Below are 24,264 nucleotides of genomic sequence, written 5' to 3'. Positions count from 1 at the left end.
ATGAAACCTGTCCCGCCTCTCTACTGCCACTACAGCCCATACGGTGCCCACTCCAAATGTGGGAGATCTTTATGCCCCACCCTGTATATAAAGAGAGTGCTGGAAGAACGCTGGAACAGTGAGCTATAACATGGTGTATCCAAACTTACTGGCAGTCTAGCTACCATCAAGTTTAGTATTAGTCACTTCTGTCTGGATTGGATAACATGTATTTATAGACTCTAGCTATAAGTATTCTAACATTAAAAAAAAAACATAGTTAAATTCGCTAGCAAGCCAGGTAACAGGCTTAGCATTACATTTGTTTGTTTGAATTGTTATGGAAAAATGAGATATTATGTTTGATATCACCTGAATATTAGTATGTTGCTGCTTGTGCATTAAATACTTATAGTTGTTAAATCCTTATGTGGTTGCTTGAGGTGAGGCTGGGAGTCTAAAGTACAGAGATAAGCAACATGTCTGTCGTTAAGTTGTAAGCAAATAAGAAACAACAGTTAGCACAGAATGAAGGTTCCAAAGTCCAACACCCAATGTGATTCGACAAGAGCAGTGGAAAGGGAGGCCCACAGTTCTGCTTCTAATTCTTCTGCTATTCCACTGCTGTAAGAACCTGCGATCGTGCCAATAAATTCTTCTAATCCAGTCAACTGTAATCTTCATTTTCATTTATCATCTCAACTTATTTTTCCACTACAGGATTTTAACGCCATGTGTAACACATATTTGTGTCATTTTATGGCATGATCGGTATTAAGTTTGAGTGTGCTTATTGAATCTTGTCTTTATATTGTGGGTCATGTATATTTTCATTTTTATTTTTATGGCTGTGAGACAGGTTAAAACTGTTCTTGTGTTGTCTTGTGTAAGAATTTCCTATATTGTTTTACTCATGCCTACTTGTCTTAGCATTACATTGGATAATTAAATCACTTACATGTTTGTGTTCCTTCATATATGGTCCTTTTTTCATTACAAATCTGCTCCTTCAAATTTGTTTGTTGGACTTATTTTAAGGTTGCAAGAACTCCAGTACAACTGCACATTTTAGTACCGTTCTGAATGTTAATTAACAAGCTTGAGCTAGACTTTATGACCCTGTTAGACTCCAAACACATTATGCCCCAAACCTTAAATGTGCCTGGAATACAGAGAGGCTTTCAGCACCCTAAACATGGACAGCTCCCCTGAATGTGAACTGAAGTCAGGTTTCCACATCACAGTTTTACAGCTCATTTAAGGAATCTGTCACACTATGACATTGATTTTAAAATGATGCTTAATGTGTCACTCAATGTCAGTGAATGATAACATTTCACATTTTGATGACTCCTACCTATCTCGGGCACAGAAAGAGCAACGGTCATTGCCACACAGACGAAGAAGGCGGGCAGCAAGATCTGGGAAAACAGGACCTTGGTGTTCCTTTTGGCACAGTGGAACCTCTTGACGATGAGACCGTGGAACTGGCGTAGTCGCAGCCACCAGCCCTCCAGCTTATAGCTGCCCTGGCCTTCTAGAACATGCTGCTCTGGGGAGCGCCGCTCGTCATCTGGACAAAAATATTACTTATAGGTGACATGTCTCAATGTTTTCTGTACATGACTGAATAACTGGAACACTTAGACTTACATTAACCACATTTAGCAGACGCTTTTATCAACTGTGACTGAAAACAAGGCAAGCAATTGAGGGTTAAGGGTTCTGCACAAGCGCCCACCTGTGGCAACTTAGCAGTAGTAGGGATTCAACCAGTGACCTTCTGATCAATAGCTGAGCTGAGCTAACACTGCAGAACACATATTTTATTTGAGAAACCTACTGTCCAGTACCGGCTGTGTATGTAGTACTCAAACCAGAATCAACACAACTGCAAACACAGTGTATTTAAATCAGTAAAAAATCATTAACATTTGTATTGTGGTCGGAGTCACAGTGGGTTCAGCACCAGCTGATTCAGTCAATTGGAGGGCAACACATACTCACACCCAGGGGCAGTTAAACACAGCCAATTTGCCTAAATCTTCCACAGAAACAGAGAGAACATGAAAACTCTTTACAGACAGTGATCGGTAGCTATGATCACAAGTCACACTGCACTCTCTGATAACAGGAGTCTAGTTAGCACTTTAGGTCCAGCAAAAATGCATTAGGAATGATTAAAACTATTTATTAGTATAAAAATATACCCACCTTTAAGGCTGGTGGATTCAGGATCCTGGGTATTATTAAACAAAGGAGAGTATTCTCCATAGAAGTCAGAGTACGGGCCACCTTCATCTCCTCTCACCGAGCCCAGAGAGGAATAGGACTGCAGCGAGGCCTGACTAGCACTCAGCCTCGAGTTCATCACCATGTTATTCATCTCTACTTCGGGTCGGGTCATGGTACCAAGCAGAGCTGCATCACACTGAGGGGCTTCCAACAAGGAGGAGGGCTTTCCTGCTGAGGTACCACCTGGGGAGCTTTTCATGTCTAGCAAAGAGAAAGATAAAAGAAATGAAACGTTAAAAAAGAGTAAAAAAATCTAACTCTGTTTACAAATACCATTTTTATCAGTTATTCTAAATGATGGGATATTTACTTCGAGCCTCGACCTTTACTACTAATAAACACTAATAAAGTTGTATTGTCCATCTTACTTACCTGCATCACTGTTTTCCAGGGATAGATCTTCTTCAGACACTTTTAGAAAGACCTCTTCCAGTGTGGTGTCCATCACTCCAAAGCTGGTGAGAGCCAGATTGTCCAGACTCTGCTCCAACACCTGAAACAAGAGATCACAGAGGCTAAAGCAACACACCCATACCCAGACCCACACATAACACTTCAGAAAAGACTGAAGCCAACAGTTTACAGTTGTAAGGGATATCCATGTTTTTAATTGCATTAATTTCTGCAACTTTTCATTCATATGGTCCTTGCCAGTCTTATGCAAAAGTTGAGAGACATAATCTTCATCTGTGTGTGTATGTGTGTGTGTGTGTGTGTGTGTGTGTGTGTGTGTGTGTGTGTGTGTGTGTGTGTGTGTGCGTTAACCTGAAAGAGCCTCTCGAAGCAGCCCTTTTTGACAGCCTCGGATGGCAGGATGTAGGAAAGCTCAGTGTTTGAGTCAGATACCAGCAGACAGGAGGCCACGTACTGTCGGATAAACTGGGTGACTCTGCTCTCTGAACACGGAGACAGGGACGAGGAGGGGGGAACACTCGACTGATCTGAGAACACACATAAACCATGAGTTTAAACAAGAGTCCCATTTATGAGAAATAGCTATAAATATTATGAAATAAAAACATAAATAGACCACCAGTATTTACACTCCAAATTCATGTACACTGTAAAGCCATTAATATGTGGAGACAAGCTTGTTGTTAGCAATCCAAAAATATGGGTTTTAATGTAATAGAATTGCAATCACTGAGAAAATGTAAACACACACACACACACACACTGCTGACCTGCAGGATTGGAGTCGCTCTGTTTCTTGACCAGCGTGAGTTTATATCCGTCTCCGTATGTGCTCTTGAGAAAGAGAGGTGACCCACAACATTTAAGTTTCCCGTGAGAGATAATTGCAATACGGTCACCCAGAAGATCAGCCTCGTCCATGTGGTGTGTGGACAGGAGGATGGTCCGGCCTGCACACATACATGTACATGTAAATAAAGTGTGTGTTTGTGTGTATTTTACAGGTGAAACCGTTTTAACCTTTTAAACAGTGGCGGCTCCTGCCAAATCTCTCAGGGGGGGCAATTATTGCGATGATGTCCAAGGTGACCCGTTCAATGGGTAAATTAAAGCTTAAATAATTAACATCTGAAGTCGTCTGTCAGTTTGCCCTCACAAATAACTTTGAACATGGAGAAAGACCAGCTTTACCATTAATCATAAAATTAAGTAAATCCTTCACACTAACAATTTAATTCAGTCTTAATCAGATAGCATTTTATTTTAGGTGCAGCAGATCCAGAATAAAGATTGGCATCGGGGCTGATGTGCAATGAATAAAGTACAATTAAACAATTGGGGGGATACAATAAGTGCAATCACAAATCATGTAGAGTAACAATATTATGTAGAGTAATTGTGACATGACAGTAACAAAATATCCAGCTACTCTAATCATTCATTTTAGTTGTTAATTTGCTGTATTATTCAACTACTCAAGTTATTCTGTGAGTTCTGTGTAGATACTCTACTCTACTACTTATTCTGGGATGTAAAAACATGTGTTATTCATAACTAAAAACATCTGAAATATGTTTATCATGAGAAGAAAATGGAAAATGGAAAAATGACTTGATAATTGACAGATCCACTCGTGCATACACATAATCTACTGAGGATCTGACATAATGGGACATGAATTATTACGTAGTAAAAAGAACTAAAGTTAAACAAAGATTTTGTTCTGACCCTGTTTGTATTTGAGAATAAGGTCCCATATGGCTCGGCGGGCGTACGGATCCACTCCTGCTGTGGGCTCGTCTAGAATCACTGCCCGTGAGCCGCCCACGAACGCGATGGCCACCGACAACTTCCTTTTCATTCCTCCTGACAGCGTTTGCACCAGACTGTGGCGTTTGTTCGACAACTCCAGATCCTCAATCATCCTGCAGGGTAAACAAAGGAATTATTGCATACATTATTAATGCTACTGACTGGATTAAAGGCTTCCAATTATCATTACTACGTTTGTTTTTTATGCACGTGAGGGCACCATGCCTTAAGGCTTTATTTAGCATTGTAGGTAAAATTTAGCTGAAGTAAAGCTAATGACATAAAATACCACTGCAAGTTGATGAGAGCAGCTTATGATGTGTATTGTTCTATTGTTTAAAGTGAAGGGCTGAGCACTACACTGAGCCTCCAATACAGGCATCTGTGAGAGTTAATAAAATGCTTTTTGTATTTTTGTCCGGGATTTCTAATCCATGTCATGACATTGGTCCTAATTGGTTGTTTGGACTATGTGACCAATCAGAAAAGAGGCTATTATTGGAAAATATCAAAAATGCTGCTTAATGTCAAAGCTTTTAGAAAAATCATTTCCAGGCTAAAAAAAGAAAGAAATGAAAGTCCATGACATTTTGACACCCTGGCACCTCTGTAATGGGGCAGGCCACTACCAGCTATTGAGGTGCCAAATGTAGACCTACATGTGCAAGAATTGAAAATGAACCCAAATAAACAAAACTGTGGCTAAAAAGTCAAAAACAAAAAGGGTAAAACCAAAGTAGTGGCCAAAATAATGGAAACAAAGTATTTTGGCCTCTGGTTTTGTACCCAGGTAGAATCTCTGCCATAAATTTCAGCTTTTTACTGGGTCAGCTAAGTTAACTGGGTCAAAAAGGTGCTAATTTAATCACGTGTTAACTTTTATAACAGCACTTTGTGACCTTTTTTAACTATACTGTATTGTGTTCATCTGTCCCTGTCAGTGATGTTTGACAATTTGGCATCTGACCACTGCAATTTATGCTCGATTATACCCAGATTAGCCGTTTTTATTAAGATTTTATCCAGTTGGATTATTAATGGGTTATTAGGCTACATGTAAACGTAACTAATGAGAATGAGTTTCAGGCAGTTAGAACGTTAAAGCTGTTTCTGTAATCAGCGAGCATGTCTAATGCTGTTGGTTATATTGAACTTTACTTGATACTCAATTACATTTGTAGCATTTAGCAGATGCTTTTACCGAAAGCGACTTACAGTTATGACTGAATACAATCTGAGCAACTGAGAAGGCTGGGCTGAAACTGGCAACCGTCTGATTAGCAGTCCATTACCTTAATCGCTAAGCTATCACTGACCATTGTTAAGTAATGATCACTGTGTTGGGGATTTTTAGGCCAAATAATAAGGCTGTTATAGAAACTAGCACAAGCTTAAAGAAAACATCTCAACAAAATAACATTCTGAAGTCCGTGGCCTCAAAGTGACAAAATAATAAATATAAAATTAAAACAACTTATTAACACAACTATCTAAACCTGAGGGCATCATTCTGTGTTGTTTTTCATGTGTGGCCATACTTGTCCATCTCTTTGCGGATGTCCTCCTCAGCCATGCCCTTCAGACGCGAGTAGAACCAGAGGTGCTCCTCCACACTCAGCTTGTCGAACAAGACGTTGTGCTGAGGACACATGCCTAGGTTCTGCCGGATGCGCTCCATTTCGGTGCGGATGTCGTGGCCGTATATGGTGGCCGAGCCAGAGGTGGGAGGAAAGAGACCAGTGAGGATCGACCTGCAGGTTAATCATACAACAGTGACTAAACAGCCAGCAGGAAGCAGGACAGGATGTCATGATAAATAATTACGTCCATTAAAAACAGAAGCATGTCCAGTAATCATTGACCTAACATTTTCTCACAGCAAAAATAATAATGATTTCTTTTTTTTCTCACATGGTGGTGGTTTTTCCAGCCCCGTTGTGTCCCAGGAACGAGACGACCTGGTTCTCGTGCAGGTTTAAGCTCAGCTTGTTCAGAGCTAACTTGCTTCCTGTCTTGTACACCTTAGTAAGCTTATCGATGCAGACCACCAGAGGCAGGTGACTGGGTTCCTCTTCTATTCCACGCATTTCCTCTGAGGAGCATCACACAAACATGATACTCAGAGAGCTTAAGTATGTGGTTGTTTTGTGGTTGTCACTCAGGTGTCTGATCTAAAATCACCAATCACCAACATGCAGCGATACCTGAGCGTCTGTGCTCCATGGCGCAGGCCTGATCCTCCTCCATCACGCTAAGCCTGGAACTGCTGGTCCAGGGCCACTCCCATGTCTCTATGCGCCCACTGCCCAGCCAGTAGGATTTCTGCAGGGGAAAGTACCATGGGCGAGGCAGCCCGTACATCCCTGCAAAACGAGAAGCATCAGATGCTAGTCTCACTGTAGTTAAAACAGCACACACCAAGTAAAGCAAAAACTTTAAAGGAACGCCAGATCTAAGCTCCTTATTTTTATCCTTGTATTTGGCTTGTATTTTTTTCTACCAATTAAAATAATGTGTATACAGTATAAATCTGTGAATATAATAAGCAAAACTAATGACTTTTTAATGTCATGTACAATTTTATGCTAAACTTTGTACACCGCTGGTCAAATTCCATAATTGTAAAAGAAGTGAAAACGAGTGCACACGTCCTACACAGGAAACAAATTAATATGGCACTTACGTGCATTATGTTCAATTAGTTGCAAGACTTAGAAGATTAAAAAAAACATTTTTAAATATGTTACATTTAGCACTTAAACAGTAACTGTTCATTGAAATGTTTTTTTAAAGCTTTTTCTCCCGATTTTCTTTAGCGCATCCAATTTTTACCCAATTGCGTTATGCTTCCTCTCTACTGGTGCTGACCCCCGTCCCGAATGAAGAGAGCGACACTGTCACACGCCCCCTCCGACACGTGTGCAGTAGCCGACTGCATTTTTACACCTGCACGAGGCGAGTTCATATGTGGATCAGCTTTGTGCACGGAGAGCCACACCCTGATCAGCATTATTCCTCAACTGTGCAGACGCCATCAATCAACCAGCAGAGGTCGCAACCCGCTCAGCCATGAGGAACCCGGTCCGGCTCATCCTGCCATATGAACAACAGCCAAGCATTGTTCATGCAGCCGCCCAGCCCAGCCGGATGGTAAAGCTGAGACTTGATATGATGTATTCGAAATCCCAGCTCTGGTGGTGCAATGAAGTTTTTTATGTAATGTATAAATAATGTTACTGTATGTAATAACATATTTTATAAAAAAAAAATTAACAAAATAAAAAACCTTATTACATAAAAAAATAAGGTAAATAATTCTACTTCTAGGTAGGTAAGGTAAAAAGAATACTTTAGTAGATTGAGTAGCTTTTCTTTTCCTTTTTTTAATTTTGTAAAATGCAATAAAAACAACAATCTGTGATTAATCTGTTAATTCTTTTGAACCTTTCTTACTGACAAAAGTACAAAGAAATGACTGTTAATGTTTCGGCTGTAAAATTACATAATTACAACATGATTGTATATGGTAAATATAAACAAACTCAAATAAATAAACACCAACGTAAGAACTGCTGCAGTGCTAAATGTTCACCTGGATGCACAGCCTCGATGTACCAGGTAAGAACTCCATACACAGTGGCATCGATGATCAACATGACTATAGACAACAGCAGGTTAAAATCATCGCCCTCTACTGGTGACTGGTTAATGGTACGCCACTGAATGCCCACGCCGGCCACCTCGTACAGGGCAAAGTACTTTGATCCCAGGCCAAAAGCAGTGGTGGACATCAGGGACTGTTGGAGAGGAGGAAGAGGAAGTTGTGTATGAGCAATAGGACAGATGGTAACTTCAGTGCCAGTGCCAAAAGCTACTTTATGTTAACACAATGTATGTCGAATGTGTGCATGCAGCACGTAGCGCATCCTACCGCAATGCACTTCTCGAAGGCGGTGATTTTGTCGTGAGCCACCTCCTCTCTGATAGCCACGTACATATAGGGAACATAACTAAGGAAATAAATGATCCCGCCACACGCTGATGCCAGTTTTGCTTTTGAGTAAATTACAGACACCAGAAAACTAAAAGAGAAGAGAGAGAAGACAGTTCAGCCACCAAAGTATATACAAGATCATCAATATTATTTACCAGGGGTCAGATTTTCACAAAGCAAATACTGCCTGGGCCAAATGAACTTTTGTTTTGTATTATATATAATATATAAAGTAATATATAAAGTGTTAGAAGAAATACATTTATTTATATATAATGTATTAGAAGAAATGAAACACCAGGAAATCATCACCCATGATCCTGCTCTCCTTCATGATTCACCCATGAATCACCCATATTCCTGCTCTTTTTCATCATGAATAGTACTTTGTAGCACTCACGACCTAGCCAGTGTAATAAGTAAGAATGAAGCCGACTACAAAAGAACAGATTACCAGAACATGATGGTGGCGATGGCGTAGATGGTGAGAAAGAGCCAGATGATGAAAGGGTCGCTGTGGAGGAGCACTCGACCGTACTTTAATATGGCTGTGAGTGCAGTCACTGATATGGAAAGCTGAACAAAGCCCGTGATGAACCAGGCCACCCAGTGCACTGCATTATTCAGGCCCATCATCTTCATCACCTGAGAACAATCACAACTGTTACTGTCAACATCAGTATCAGAAAATTGATTTATGAAAAATCAAGAGCACAACATTTAAATCATTTATCTCAATCCATGCCCTATTTAGATACTATTACTTAAATACTATTATAACATTAATTTATCTAAATCACTTAAATACAACCAATAAAGTGTGTATACTTGTGATTCACTGACTACTTGTATGTGGGTGAAGCAACTGACAGGCTGTGGGCAGTACCACTGAGTGATAAAGGAAAGTGGTAGCGCAGTGAACAACATAATTGCCAAGCTGTAGTGCCTCGATAAATGTCATTAACCCCTCCTCTGCTTCTACTTCTAATAAACAGCTTTAGATTGAAACATTTGATAGATTCTTAACATGAATGAATGACTGAACATTAAAGCACCACTGACAGACTCTGAATGGTACAAATGTGAACTACATTAACATTTGCAGCATTAAGCAGATGATTTTATCCAATGAGACTTGCAATTGTGACTGAATACAAATCAAGCAATTAAGGGTTAAAAGCCTTGCTTAGAAGCCCAACTTGATGGGGTCTAAACTGGCAACCTTCTGATCACTAGTCCAATACTGCTGTCCTACCACTGCCAACTGTCTTTATACCGCCGTACTAAGAATAGTCATTGCAAGTTACAGAATAATAACCAATCATTTCCTACATACAAACATCAAGTTTTACTAACTGCTTCATCCACCCAGAAATACTATCAGCATTGCAGTACACACCATGGAGAGAATGTCAGTTATTCATAGAGCATCACACTGGCAATAATGGCAACATGGTTTTAATCATAACACATGCCATATAAAACAACACACACTCCTTATGAGAATCAGGTTTTCTGGATGCTTAATACCTAGCTTATTTGAACTCATCAAAATTATAATGGAAGGTTCTATCGGTTTTCATTACTGATATAATGAATACAGTTCTGATAGCCTGTGGAACCATTCCGTGTGTGTCGTCTATACTGTTTATGAGTTAATATTAATGAAATACGAGAGCAGAACAGAACATCCAATATAAAAAAGCTCTTTTTGAGAACTGGTCTGTTGTGCTTCTCACCTCTTTGAGACGATGCTCCTTTTCAGCCACTATGTGCTGGATCATCATGGCTACAGAGTAAACCCAGGAGATCACCATACACAATGGCATCATGTGCTCGATCACAAACAGGAAACTGCAAACATAAGCATATCCACCTTTAACAGTGCCACCAAGATCTGCAGGTCTTTTTTAATGATCTCTGTGAACTTAAATGCTTGTTTTTCAGCATGGTTTTTTAAATCAATAGCAATATTTGCAACAACGTTTATTTCTTGTTGTGGAGCTTTGTAATAAACTTGTGTTGTTGGGTAGGATGATCCAAGGATAAAACAAACATCTTGCCATGCCAAAACTGTCCAGATATAATAAAAAACAATCCAAAACCAAAAAAACAGAACTAAAATAAATTAGGAGACTCCACATGTCCACATTTAAACAAGCTTCATATTTTCATGAGCTTACAGACAAATCATGCATTAAAGGAGTGCCCACTCCAAAATGTGCACCTTTAAATTAGTTTAAACTATTCACTTATTAAATGGAAGTAAACACAGGGACAGGGGCTTCGTTTCATGAACAAATTAAAGAAAAGAGAGTTTCAATTATTCAGTCACAGAAAAAACAAACACACACATGCATTACAAGTGTAAAGTGTATGTAAACTTTTGACTTCACTTGTACAGCTCGAAGTGTAAATGCTGTTAACAACCGTCCACATTATTAACACATTCAACATCACATTTCACAGCCCTGAGGCCTAATTTTCACCATTAAGCCGCTGAGAATTGTTTAATAATGATGATGCTGAGAGAAAACAGAGAAAATGAAAATGAGGGAAACACTCACTCATCTCTGGTGTAGCACGGATAGGGAAACATCTGCACGTAATTCCCAGGCTCTACAACATCGTGTCCCACAAACGTGCTAATGACAGCTCTCTCAATCATGTCTACAAGAAAATGAAATACAGAAACACACATTTATATATTGTATTAGCAATTACAATTAGTTATTACAACTTTATTTTAATAATAGTGTGGATTTTTCATTGATTACATTCAATAGTAAAGTACAGTGTATCACAAAAGTGAGTACACTCCTCACATTTCTGCAGATATTTAAGTATATCTTTTCATGGGACAACACTGACAAAATTACACTTTGACACAATGAAAAGTAGTCTGTGTGCAGCTTATATAACAGTGTAAATTTATTCTTCCCTCAAAATAACTCAATATACAGCCATTAATGTCTAAACCACCGGCAACAAAAGTGAGTACACCCCTAAGAGACTACACCCCTAAATGTCCAAATTGAGCACTGCTTGTCATTTTCCCTCCAAAATGTCATGTGACTCGTTAGTGTTACTAGGTCTCAGGTGTGCATAGGGAGCAGGTGTGTTCAATTTAGTAGTACAGCTCTCACACTCTCTCATACTGGTCACTGAAAGTTCCAACATGGCACCTCATGGCAAAGAACTCTCTGAGGATCTTAAAAGACGAATTGTTGCGCTACATGAAGATGGCCAAGGCTACAAGAAGATTGCCAACACCCTGAAACTGAGCTGCAGCACAGTGGCCAAGATCATCCAGCGTTTTAAAAGAGCAGGGTCCACTCAGAACAGACCTCGCGTTGGTCGTCCAAAGAAGCTGAGTGCACGTGCTCAGCGTCACATCCAACTGCTGTCTTTGAAAGATAGGCGCAGGAGTGCTGTCAGCATTGCTGCAGAGATTGAAAAGGTGGGGGGTCAGCCTGTCAGTGCTCAGACCATACGCCACACACTACATCAAATTGGTCTGCATGGCTGTCACCCCAGAAGGAAGCCTCTTCTTAAGTCTCTACACAAGAAAGCCCGCAAACAGTTTGCTGAAGACATGTCAACAAAGGACATGGATTACTGGAACCATGTCCTATGGTCTGATGAGACCAGGATTAATTTGTTTGGTTCAGATGGTCTCAAGCATGTGTGGCAGCAATCAGGTGAGGAGTACAAAGATAAGTGTGTCATGCCTACAGTCAAGCATGGTGGTGGGAATGCCATGGTCTGGGGCTGCATGAGTGCAGCAGGTGTTGGGGAGTTACATTTCATTGAGGGACGCATGAACTCCAATATGTACTGTGAAATACTGAAGCAGAGCATGATCCCCTGCCTCCGGAAACTGGGTCGCAGGGCAGTGTTCCAGCATGATAATGACCCCAAACACACCTCTAAGACGACCACTAAAGGTGATGGACTGGCCAAGCATGTCTCCAGACCTAAACCCAATAGAACATCTTTGGGGCATCCTCAAGCGGAAGGTGGAGGAGCGTAAAGTCTCAAATATCCGCCAGCTCCGTGATGTCGTCATGGAGGAGTGGAAAAGCATTCCAGTGGCAACCTGTGAAGCTCTGGTAAACTCCATGCCCAGGAGAGTTAAGGCAGTTCTGGGAAATAATGGTGGCCACACAAAATATTGACACTTCAGGAACTTTCAATAAGGGGTGTACTCACTTTTGTTGCCGGTGGTTTAGACATTAATGGCTGTATATTGAGTTATTTTGAGGGAAGAATAAATTTACACTGTTATATAAGCTGCACACAGACTACTTTTCATTGTGTCAAAGTGTAATTTTGTCAGTGTTGTCCCATGAAAAGATATACTTAAATATCTGCAGAAATGTGAGGGGTGTACTCACCTTTGTGATACACTGTATAATGGAAAGAAATGGAACAAAAGGAGAAACAGCCATAGAAAGCAGGCCCACAGGACTACTGCCACCCTGATCAACATGAAGCACTTTTTTTTTTTTTTATGCATTTTCTCCAATTTTCTCCCAATTTAGTGTAGTCAATTTGTCTTCTGGGGGATCCCTGATAGCAGTCGAGGTGGGTATATTGCTGCTCACGCCTCCTCCGACCCGCGTGCAGCCCTTAGCGCAACCCTTTTTCACCCATAAACTCTTCACAGGCGCCTCGCTATCTGCTAATCACGGTCCTTACACAGCATTTGAAGACCACTCCCACACAGTCCGGTCATTCCGCCCTAGCAGAACCGTGTCTGCTGCAGGCACTGCCAATTATCGAGGAGTTCAGAATCTCGGTGCTGGTGTGCTAGCGAAATATCCCGCTGCGCCACCTGGGCGCCAACATGAAGCAGTTATTAAACATGAATAATAAAACAGAAATCTACAAAGTTTTATGAAATTCTGCTTCTGTACCTTGAATCCACACAAATCCATAGAGGAAGTAGAACCTTCCACCCGTGTTGGGTCCCGGGCGCCAGTAAGCACGTCGAATCTCGTTCGTTTTCTCAGTGAAGCTGGAGTTCTGCCTAATTTTATATTGTACATGAGGAGGAAGGGAGCCGTCCTTATTGGTTTGGAAAATGACACCTACACAGACAGCACAGAGCACATGGAGAGGTCACAAACAAGTCCAGTTCAACTCAGTGTTATGCAGCTGCAACCTATTAGGGGTGGATGTGACAATATCACACTACTAACATCACAATAATGCCTGCCAACCTGTAGCATCAAAAAAATTTAATTACATCACTTCAAAATTTCATTTAACTATTGTGAATGGGTGATGGGTACAAAATATTATCTTAGGTTTAATGGATTTATGAATGTTACTCTCAGATGAAACATATATAGAGAGTCATTAATCTCAATATTAACACAATAACTGTGATATTGATTAAAGGGAGAGAGCATGATTGTAGATTACTGTAAGGATGGAAGTGGTCAAAGTGTCACTTACTAGCAAAGACAGAGACGTTATCATGGTAGGCCTGGTTCAGGGTGTAGTTCACAATACTCTCCTCATCTGGAAAACCTTTAAATATATCCACACTGACCTACAGAAGAACAGATCAAGCAGAAATAATATCTATTATGCACATTACACAAAAAAAAGATTATGATAAAGATTTAGCCTGATCAGACGGCTGTGGCATTGATAGAATCTGATCTACTGAACTTATTATTTAATTATTAAGTATACTTACTTAAGAGTCAAGTGTGCATGAAAATATAAGAAGACTGAGTTTTGACCTTTGACATGAACTGGGTCCAGCCACAGGCAGCGTTGTCAATGGTGTCCAGCTGTTCCAGCAGTGTGCTGATGTTGGGTAGGGTGAAATTCTCTTGTAGAAGACTGTCCAGCAGCTCAGAGTCGGAGGTGTTCAGCAATTCCGGGTGCTTTCGCAGGTCAGAGGTTAACTAAATAAAAAAGAAAGGCCCAAAATCCAACAGAGTTTACAGGATGTAAGATGTAGTAAATCTTCTGTAGAATTTCTATAGCCCTGTTCAGGATTTATTTCTGTCTTGTGTTTGGTGTTTCCAAGTGGGCTTCAGACTGACAGGTGATTTTTCATCCGGTCATCCCTCCCTTGGACACAACTAATTGCATCTGTAAAGGTGGTGGAGACTCAAACCAAGGTACTAGTGGTAGTGGATCAGTGTAATAAACTGCTGCGCCACACGAGTACCACCTGTACTCATTTTAAATATTAAATTGAATGTATGTAATTAAGAATTAAGTGATTGTTTCTCAACTTTGCCAGGTTAATTGGAGGTTTGATTAATATTAAATTTCAAACCATTTTGCATGTTAAAACTATGGAATGTGAGGTTATCATGTGTTGATTCTGTAATGATGTTTTACCTGTTGTAGCCATGTCAGGTGACTGTGCAGCTTCCCCTCCTCCAAAAAAGCTCGGAGCTCGGTCGAGATGTTGAGCCACAGTTTTGCATAATGGGTCACGTTTCCCACAAAAGCAAACGTCTCATTGGCCTAGTAAGAGAGTCAAACATTTTAATCCACACAATGTTAATGCTGTATAATACAATTGAACTAATAAACTCTATGGAGAACCTAATTATTACAAATAAGAAAAGAAACACATTGAGTCTGCAGGGTTAGGTTTAAAGCAAATTTTATTATATTAGTGCCAACAGTGGGATTAATCAAACCTACAAAGTAATTTGTGCGTAGTGCATGTAAGCACAGTGTAACGTATTTTTTTCAGCCTGAACTCACACAATAATTGTAATTAATTGCTTTTTAATATGTCCCTGTTTAGTCCTGCTTTCACTGTGACAGCCAATATAAGTATAGTTATTCATGTAAAGTAATTCTGTTCCTGAAACCAATTCGCTTTAACGTTTACTATGTTGTGTATTCTGAGATGGTGTTACTAGCCTTCCTGTCAGTTTAAATCAGTCTAAAGTTTCTTTTGACTATGTTTTTTTTTTTTTTTTTGCACCATTGTGTAAACTTGAAGAACATTGTTCATAAAAATCCCAGGAGATCAGCAGTTTCTGACCTACTAAAATCAGCCTGATTTGTATCACAACCACACCACAGCTCGTCATTCAGATCTCATTTTCCTTATTCTGATGTTTGATGTGAACAGTTACCTAATTCATTCAACCCATGTCTGTATGCTTTTAACTTTACTGATTGGGGAAATTAGGCCTGTTGTCTTAAATCCAAACTTCATTCTAAACAAAAATTAGGATTTTAACGTCATGTTTTACACACTTTGGTTACATTCATGACAAGACGGGTAATCACTGGTTACACAAGATTCATCAGTTCACAAGTTTAATGTCAAACACAGTCATGGACAATTTTGTATCTCCAATTCACCTCACTTGCATGTTTTTCGACTGTGGAAGGAAACCGGAGCTTCCGGAGGAAACCCACGCAGACACTGTGAGAACATACAAACTCCACACAGAAAGGATCCGGACCGCCCCACCTGAGATTTAAACCCAGGACCTTCTTGCTGTGAGGCGACAGCGCTGACCATTTAGCCACCGTGCCGCTCCATTTTTACAAGGTCAACTGCACAGGTATTTTAAGTAAATTTTCCCATACGTCACAGCAGATCTGGTCCACATTCAAGACTTGGCACAGTTTTTTATGCCCGATGCCCTCCTGACGCAACCCTCATATTTTATTTTACAAAGCAGTACATACAAACTCATTATTGGATTATAAATTTTACTTGCCTTTTGAATGACCTTGTCAACCTGTGAGCCAATGGGTGAATAAAGGATCTTGGGGTTTGTAGTCATGAGGTGGACTAAAAGCCCCAGATTCCGCTGCTCTTTGCTGGTAAAGCCGAGTGAGCTCATGTTCCCCTGCTTCAAAGCTTCTGGTTCAATGATCCTGCAAAATATACAGGTTTGTCATATCAAGCGGACTAACTAAACACACATGTTAATAAAAAACACAACACGATCACACCTGTTATTTCCACACAGTATAGGCTGCAGTCCAGCCCAGAGCTGCACAAAAGCAGAGAACTGGGAATGAGGGTTTTCTGTCTGGAACTCCTTCTCTTCAGCAGGGCTTTCCGTGGTGTTAGTGCCCAATGAGGTGGTGTTGGTGCTCCAGGAGGCATTGTGGGCAGCAGGAGGAGGTTGGTGTCCTGCACATGCTCCTTTAGGCAGCAGCTTGGCCAAACCTGACAGCAGATCCACGTCCTTCAGTAACCTCTCCACTTCTGCAAGGTCCTTCAGCAGAGCGGCCAGGTGGGACTGAACGGGCAGTGACGAAACGTTGGTCTGGTCCTGCCTTAACTGTAGAAGGGATGGCAGGAGGTGGAAGTAAAATAATAAGTATGAATGAATGGATAGGCAGGCAAATTGATGAAAATAGAGAAATTTGGAAAGCAAAAAAACAACTGAATGTGTTGATTGCTGTTTTTTTTTTTACCTTTTCAGTGATTTTCTGTGTGTCGATCTGATCTTTCAGCTCTTGGCTGATTTCTGCAAATCGCTCGGCTCTCTGCTCGGCCTCTCCTCCACACACGGCCATCTGATAGGCTTCAAACACCGACTGCTGCTTCTCAGGGACTGACAGGATCGTATGGAGCTTACTGTTCCTGTCCTCTCCGCAGGTAAGAGCCTCCAGAACGCCACCTGTCAGCAGAACTCCCTGAAAAAGAAGCACAGTTCCTAACAACGGGGAGTTTTAAATTATTTACTCATAAATTGTGGTCTCATTGCTCTTACTGCTACAATAGACAAACATTCTGCTGTAACTTACACAACACACAATTTTCTTTTTCTTGGTAAAACCCATTTATTTATCGTTTACAGTTCAGTCCAGTAAATGAATATGAAGCCATGTATAAAATAAATGGTAGAAGCTCATATAGCTGCAATTATTTTTGTAGCCACTGATCAAACCTGTACAGGAGTGAGGAGAAATCCTATAAACAGGTCATGCCACGGCATCTCAATAGTCATTGCAGACTAAAACGTGTTTTTTTCCCTCTATAACTAGGGTCCTCCTAAATTCATGGGAAAATGTGCTTAAATTCACGGACCTTTTAAAAAAACAAAGATTTCATGGTTGTTTTAAACAGAAGTGTGACATTTCTCTGCATTACACTCATAAACTTAATGATAGAATAAATGGAAGCTACAATACACAGCACAGCAACCTTTATGGTTAAATGTAAACCCAGAATATTGAGCGATAGTGCAAGGCTTCATGTTCCGTCTCAAATACGAAAATTCTCGTCATGATTTGACCCCCCTCCTTCTCCCTCTGCGTCCACAGAATTGGTTGGGCGTTTTCCAAACTCAGTTAGTTGTGTTTTTAGCTGCTTTACACTTCGACATCATGGACATTTTAATTAAGCGATTGCTAACTGAATTGCCGTAGGATTGCTAGGACCGCTTCATAGTGCAAATTAACCAATAAAGGTGAGGCACTTGAATGTTATGTGAGTGGAAACACAAAACTTAAATTTCACAGCAAATTGCATATTACATGGAAAACAGCTCATGTCATGGTCCGTGATGCGATTTTCACAGCCGTGAATTAAGTAGGGTTTTATTTAGAACATTCTCTTAAATTACTTGAGTGTTTGGGTTGTCGGTACGACCTTGATATTCTTCGGTAGGATTCATCATGGTTACAAGTGGACACTGTTGTAGGCACAAAGCAGGCAGGAGGGGTACATAAATCTCCTTAGTGTTAGAACAGGCTAAGTGTCCATATACTTTTGGTCATATGGTGTGTTTTTATAGGCGGTTGTGTTCTTTAATCTTATTCAGCCTCACATGTTGTGCTCTTGGTAAAATATTTAAAGGACGCCCACATCTAGGTAACATAGCAACAAGACTGATTTCCCTCCATTTCTAGACAGTTCGGTTTATTGTGTATTATTGAACATCCAGATTTTTTAAAATGCTTTTTGTAGCCTTTTCACATTTATAAATCTCAATAATTCTGCTTCCGAAGCCTCTGGCATTTAATTAGACATAGTTCAGATAATAAATCTTTTTGTACAACTGTACAACACAAAGCTAAAGTGCACATTGTTCACTGAAGCATCTGCCCTTTATAGATCTTGTTAAGAGTTTGTTTCCCAGCCTGGACTGTGAATGATTAATCAGGGTTTAATACAAACATGAAGAGTCCAGTTTTTTTTTCTTTCGGCTACTCCTGTGTATGGAGGTCGCCACAGCAGATCTGTTCCGCATACCAGACCTGACACAGTTTTTTGTTCGATGCCCTTCCTGATGCAAGCCTTCTATTTCTATTCAGGTTTGTGACCAGCACAGAGAGCGCACTGTTTCAGCCACTGTACCTTAGATATTAGCCAATCAGATATGAAAAGTACAGTAAATTGTGATTCATAAGTTTTAGGTTTGTATTGTTTATTGTTATTACTTCAATAAAGACCCACATAAATGTTTACTTGTTGCGTAGTAAGTTGTATAGACTTAAAATCCTACAAAACTGAAAAAATTGAGGAATTTTGGTCTAGAGATGAGAACAGAGATGTACTCAGCCAAAACCAAACTCTATTTTTTTCTATTTTATTTATGCATTTTCTCCCATTTTCTCCCAATTTAGTGTAGTCAATTTGTCTTCTGCTGCTGGGGGAACCCTGATTGCAGTCGAGGTGGGTATATTGCTGAACCGTTTAGCGGAACCGTTTTTCACCTATGCACTCTGCACAGACGCCTCTCTATCTGCCAATCAGGGTCCTTACACAGCGTTTGAAGACCCCACCCACATAGTCCGGTCATCCCACACTAGCAGAACCGTGTTTGCTGCAGGCACTGCCAATTATGCCCGCTAGATGGCGCCCAGCCGACCGGTGGCAACGCCAAGCTTTGAACCGAGGAGTTCAGAATCTCGCTGCTGGTGTGCTAGTGGAATATCCGGCTCCCCAACCTGGGCGCAACCAAACTCTATTTTAATTTTAAATCACTTTATCATCTATATGCTAGATCATGATACAATCTGATAACTTTGACCAAATCTTATAACGATCTGATAATTTGACCCAATCTATGTCTTTCTGGCAAGCCATAGCTTAGTGGCTAAAGTACTGGACTAGTAATCAGAAGGTCGCTGGTTCAAGCCCCACCACTGCCAGGTTGCTGCTGTTGGGCCTTTGAGCAAGGCCCCTAACCCACAGTTGCTCAGACTGTATATACTGTAACTGTAATGTAAGTCGCTATGGATAAAGGCATCTGCTAAATGCCGAAAATGTAAATGTCTCCTGAAAGCTGAGCTCACCTCCATCTGTTTCAGTTCCTGAGTGTCGTATTTGTGTGACTCTTCTCCTCCCGTGATCCCCAGAGCCCGGGAGAGCAGCTGGAGAAGAGCGTGGTGATCAGCTGCTTTATTCGGGTCTCTCAAAGCTTTTTGCAGTAAATCCGCCTCGAGACTCCTCAATCCTCCCAGTAGCTGCTCCTGCAGAGTCATAGAGCAGCCTATAATTTAATTACACTGGCTCAGCAAAACAAAATATTCTTATAAAATAATAACCAGGTGCAATGTCTGTGTGAATGATCAGGCGTCACTGCTTAAAGAAGTTGCTTTGTTGAAAAATGAAATTTTTAGTTACTCAAAATGTAGTTGATCAGTGGGCCAGACTGGTACGGACTGACAGTTAGGACACAGTAACTATTCTTTACAACCATGGTAATCCTGAAAGCATTTTAGAATACACATCCAACCTTGTGGTGGATGGGCTACAACAGCAAGAAAAGAGTCTGTGGCTACAGTGGACCCAGGTTCACCAAAACAGTTAAAGATGGAAAAACTGCTGCTTTATATAATGAACCACAGTTTTACCATACAAAAATCTTTTTATATGTTACGTTCTCTTATTATTCTGATAATAAAACACATAATTAGGTCAAAATTAGTTTCTTTAATCAGAAATAAAAAGGGTGCAGGCAAACTGAACCAGTTAGCATATGAAGGCATATAACTATGTTTAAATAAAAAAAAAGCATGTGTGTTAAATATGACTATGAGGGAATAAAATAGGGAGGGATTCATTTAATAAGTTGTTCATTTTTAAAACTGTGAGACAGTTAGCTTGTTCCCTTTAAGCACACCTCCAAAACTAACCTTTGACACCAAACATGTCTTTGCTGATTAATTCCATTTTGTGTAGCAGTGTAAACTGATACATTAACACTGATCCAAGAGCAGTTTCTGGGTACACTTATTTCTGAAGCTGAAATGTGCATTTTTGTCTGTACCTATTTTTCCTCATAGTAAGAAATGTGCCTGGGGAGGCAGTGTGTGTGTGTGTGTGTGTGTGTGTGTGCACATGTGTAGCTCACACTTTACCTTCAGGTGTAAGACTTTATCTCCTGGGCTGCGAGCCCCACGTTGACCTACTGTCAAGCTTTCACTTCCACCACTGTCTTTAGGATGTGTGCCAAAGATAAGGTTATACACCTGCACACACACACACACACACACACACACACACACACACAAAGACATAGTAGTCTCAGTGACTATCAATGACAGTCAGGCTTCAGCATTTAAATCAGACAATGAAATCGAGAGGAGTGAGAGGAATGACCTAATGTATAGTTAAAATAATATCAAATATTAAAATTTACATTGACTGCAATCGGCTTCCAGTTGTGACCTAAAGGGCCCAACAGTGGCAATCTGACAGATGTGGGGCTTGAACCAGCGACCTTCCAATTACTAGTTCAGTATCTTAACCACTAAGCTAACACATGTCTCAAAACAGACATTAAATATGTATGAAGAAACTCATTTACTGCTCATTCTGGTAGATTTAACTGGTTCATTCACTTACTGGTCATTTCAATGGATACAACAAACATTCAGGTACATGTTAGTAATATACAATTACTGACTGTATTCCAGTTACTATGTTTTCCACCATATGTTCTGCTTGGACAAGAAGACACAAAGATTTAAAGTAAATGAGACTTCAATACAGTTAAAACACTTCAATAATGCAAGTAACCCATCGTCCGCTCGCACCTTCAACACAATCTAGAAGGATTCAGGTCACATTATCAAAGTCAAATCCACAAATCATCTACAATCCAGTTTCCAAGCCAACTAATCTTCAGTGATAGAAACATTTAGCCCATCGGAGCCAAGCTGATTGGTTTGTGTGTGTTAATAAAGAACAACTCCAGTTGTAAAGGTCATGCAGCTGCCTTGGTCAATGAGGACATTCATTAACTGCTTGCAGTAAATCCTGCGCTGTGGAATTTTGTGAAATTTAACTTTAACAGCTTTTATCAGTCGCATTTAATTTTGATGCTGATCATTGTTAACAGACAGACTAGTGTTGCAGGTTACAACATCAAATATAACAAACAATTTTTAGCTATACCAAATGCGATAATCCTTCTCGAAATAGCAGAGAAATACAAGAACTTGGACTGATGCAGAACAGGCACGGACAGCTGAGGCTTTGCTAGCTAAGCTGCAAAAGCAACAAGGATTATACCAGACTTCACACATCCAAGGATGAAACAGTCAAGGCCACCTTTATAATACCCAAAAAGATTTCCAACAAGAATAAAAACTGAAAGGAGCAAATGAGTTACTTCAATGACAAACAAAATAGCAACAGAACTTTGTATGAAGTTAATTTAATGCTACTGCAAAAACATGCACGTTAGTTCACAACTGTTTTTGTGAATGTGATATTACACTGATGTTAAACTGATGACAAACAGTCAGCATTCCATTAGAACTAAGATCACTGTCCAGGGACAACAGTTGGAAACCGTGCAACAATTCAAGTACCTTGGTGCTATTATTAGCACTTACCAGACTGAAGCCCATTTGGTGAGACAGGAACATCAGCCTCAGAACAAAGTTGAACCTACTGCGTGCACTAGTTCTATCAATTTTCCTATATGCTTGTGAATCGTGGACTCTCACAGCAGATCTCCCGAGAAGAATCCAAGCAATGGAAATGCGACGCTTCAGAAGAGTCCTGGCTATCTCTTATGAAGACCGTATACCAAACTTAGTGATCAGAGAGACCATTAAACAGCACGCTGGGCAATACGAAGAGCTCCTTACCACAATGAAGAAAAGGAAACTGAGATGGTATGGCCATGTGACAAGATCTGCAAGGATCTTAAAGACTATTCTTCAAGGAACAGTGCCAGGCAAAAGGAGAAATGGCAGACAAAGAAAGACATGGGCAGATAATATAAGTGAATGGACAGTAAAGAGCTTCGCACAAACACAGGCGTTAGCACACAACCGGCAACAATGGCGAGATTTGGTGGTACGTTCATCAGTACAGCTCCCCCACAACCAACCAGGTTATGGGACAAGTGAAGTGAAGTGATGTTATACTGTATTTTTACTCTGCCTGCTTTACAATTTTATTGCCTGATTGTACCATCTACTCTTATTAGTAACACCACACAATTTACTGATTTTTAAAAGGATAAAGTTAATATTTAATTAGGACTTAAGACTTAAATTCAACAGTTCCACTTTCTCATGTGGCACCTTTGGAAAACAAATCACCCCTGTGCTGCATTCATTACAGCGTGTGTCACCTGGTTTTGAATAATCAGTACCATTCACTGATAAATAGGGGTCATTTATATTTTATTTTATTTCGTGCAGTATTAGCCTGTTTAAAGTGTTTAATAAATGATTAGTGTCAGTGTTTTAAAATTATGCTTGCTTAAAGTGTTTAATAAATTATATTAAGAGAGGAAAAAGAGCACAAAGCAGAGAAATGCCATGCTTAGTTAAAGATCCAACATAAACCCATTTCAGTAATCCTCTGAGCTTAAGTGATAGAGATTCATTACACAGACTCACTGCTATATATAGAAATAAAGCAATCATCACGAAGTGAAGCAATTCAGCTCTTCTCCACAGCCAGCAGAAATAATCTGAGTTGAGTTTACTGTCTCTGGGTTATTTTTATTCCACTGTACGAGTGGAGAAGCTGGTTAAATTCTGCTGATGCTCCTGACATTCCCAGTATAGCAGCAGCTTAACAGGCGCGGTGCTTCAGAACAACAGCGGGTTTCATTAGCCTTTTCTATTCTGCTGTCAGAGCTACATTAGATAATGATGGAATACCAGAGACTGTGACTTCTAATTCAAAGAACAGGTGGAAATAAAACACAGCACAAAAACTCAGCTGACAGGGTGTGTGAGAGCAAAACTGGGAACAAACCTCTTTAAGGTTGACTGGAGAGGAGAGCAGCAAGGTGGTCACGTCATCAGACAAAGAGAGGTTCTGATTAAGGAACTGCTGGAAGTGAGTCTGATTCTTGAGAACACTGCCCAGCGTAAAACCTGGAATAAAAGAGATAAGTAACGTTAGACTGGAAAATAAAGTGACAGCGTGTAATGCAAAACCGCCACCGCAATCTGTGATTAAATTGCACACCGCATTAATAATTAATATAGCAAGGCTAAAGCTAATTGTGAAAATTGCAAGTCTATTGTTCCATTAATCACCTAATGACTGAACTTTAAATTAAAAAGAGTTGACCAAATTGCAACTTTTGGGAGGTTTGTGCAAGTAGATCTAGCCCTACATACCTACATGTACATCTACATGTGACATCTAAACCAGATCTTAAAGTATCTCTTCTAGTTTTGCTGCATTTGCCTCTATTTAATTTGGTCCGTCACATGCAAAACTTCACAGCATAAACAAACCAGAGGAGCTTAAAAGAGTCCCTACTTGCCAGCCAAAAAAATCTATGATTTGCTTTCTAAGAGCTCCATAGACTTTGCATCATAGC

The 24,264-nt window shown here is 40.2% G+C and overlaps 1 protein-coding gene across 1 annotated transcript in view; it reads right to left on the bottom strand.

Moving 5' to 3' along the window:
• The window catches only part of abca2 (ATP-binding cassette, sub-family A (ABC1), member 2), an 83,944-nt gene that overhangs the window by 20,878 nt on the left and 38,802 nt on the right, over positions 1-24,264 (bottom strand). The window contains exons 5-28 of the mRNA XM_063017777.1: positions 23,688-23,809; positions 20,822-20,932; positions 19,754-19,930; positions 16,925-17,146; positions 16,454-16,788; positions 16,216-16,375; positions 14,864-14,992; positions 14,251-14,418; positions 13,958-14,054; positions 13,414-13,587; positions 11,062-11,164; positions 10,234-10,348; positions 8,949-9,139; positions 8,432-8,582; positions 8,093-8,297; positions 6,705-6,863; positions 6,412-6,592; positions 6,039-6,251; positions 4,417-4,613; positions 3,459-3,638; positions 3,040-3,215; positions 2,647-2,767; positions 2,194-2,475; positions 1,337-1,552 (exon numbers count right to left, since the gene is read on the bottom strand). Coding sequence (XP_062873847.1) covers positions 1,337-1,552; positions 2,194-2,475; positions 2,647-2,767; positions 3,040-3,215; positions 3,459-3,638; positions 4,417-4,613; positions 6,039-6,251; positions 6,412-6,592; positions 6,705-6,863; positions 8,093-8,297; positions 8,432-8,582; positions 8,949-9,139; positions 10,234-10,348; positions 11,062-11,164; positions 13,414-13,587; positions 13,958-14,054; positions 14,251-14,418; positions 14,864-14,992; positions 16,216-16,375; positions 16,454-16,788; positions 16,925-17,146; positions 19,754-19,930; positions 20,822-20,932; positions 23,688-23,809 — 4,185 coding nt within the window. The remainder of the gene's footprint in view (positions 1-1,336; positions 1,553-2,193; positions 2,476-2,646; positions 2,768-3,039; positions 3,216-3,458; positions 3,639-4,416; positions 4,614-6,038; positions 6,252-6,411; positions 6,593-6,704; positions 6,864-8,092; positions 8,298-8,431; positions 8,583-8,948; positions 9,140-10,233; positions 10,349-11,061; positions 11,165-13,413; positions 13,588-13,957; positions 14,055-14,250; positions 14,419-14,863; positions 14,993-16,215; positions 16,376-16,453; positions 16,789-16,924; positions 17,147-19,753; positions 19,931-20,821; positions 20,933-23,687; positions 23,810-24,264) is intronic.

This window comes from Trichomycterus rosablanca, chromosome 21, assembly GCF_030014385.1.
Source record: "Trichomycterus rosablanca isolate fTriRos1 chromosome 21, fTriRos1.hap1, whole genome shotgun sequence".
Lineage (NCBI taxonomy): Eukaryota > Metazoa > Chordata > Actinopteri > Siluriformes > Trichomycteridae > Trichomycterus > Trichomycterus rosablanca.
The sequence above is the reverse complement of the archived record's forward strand: the minus strand, read 5'-3'. Positions and strand labels throughout refer to the sequence as shown.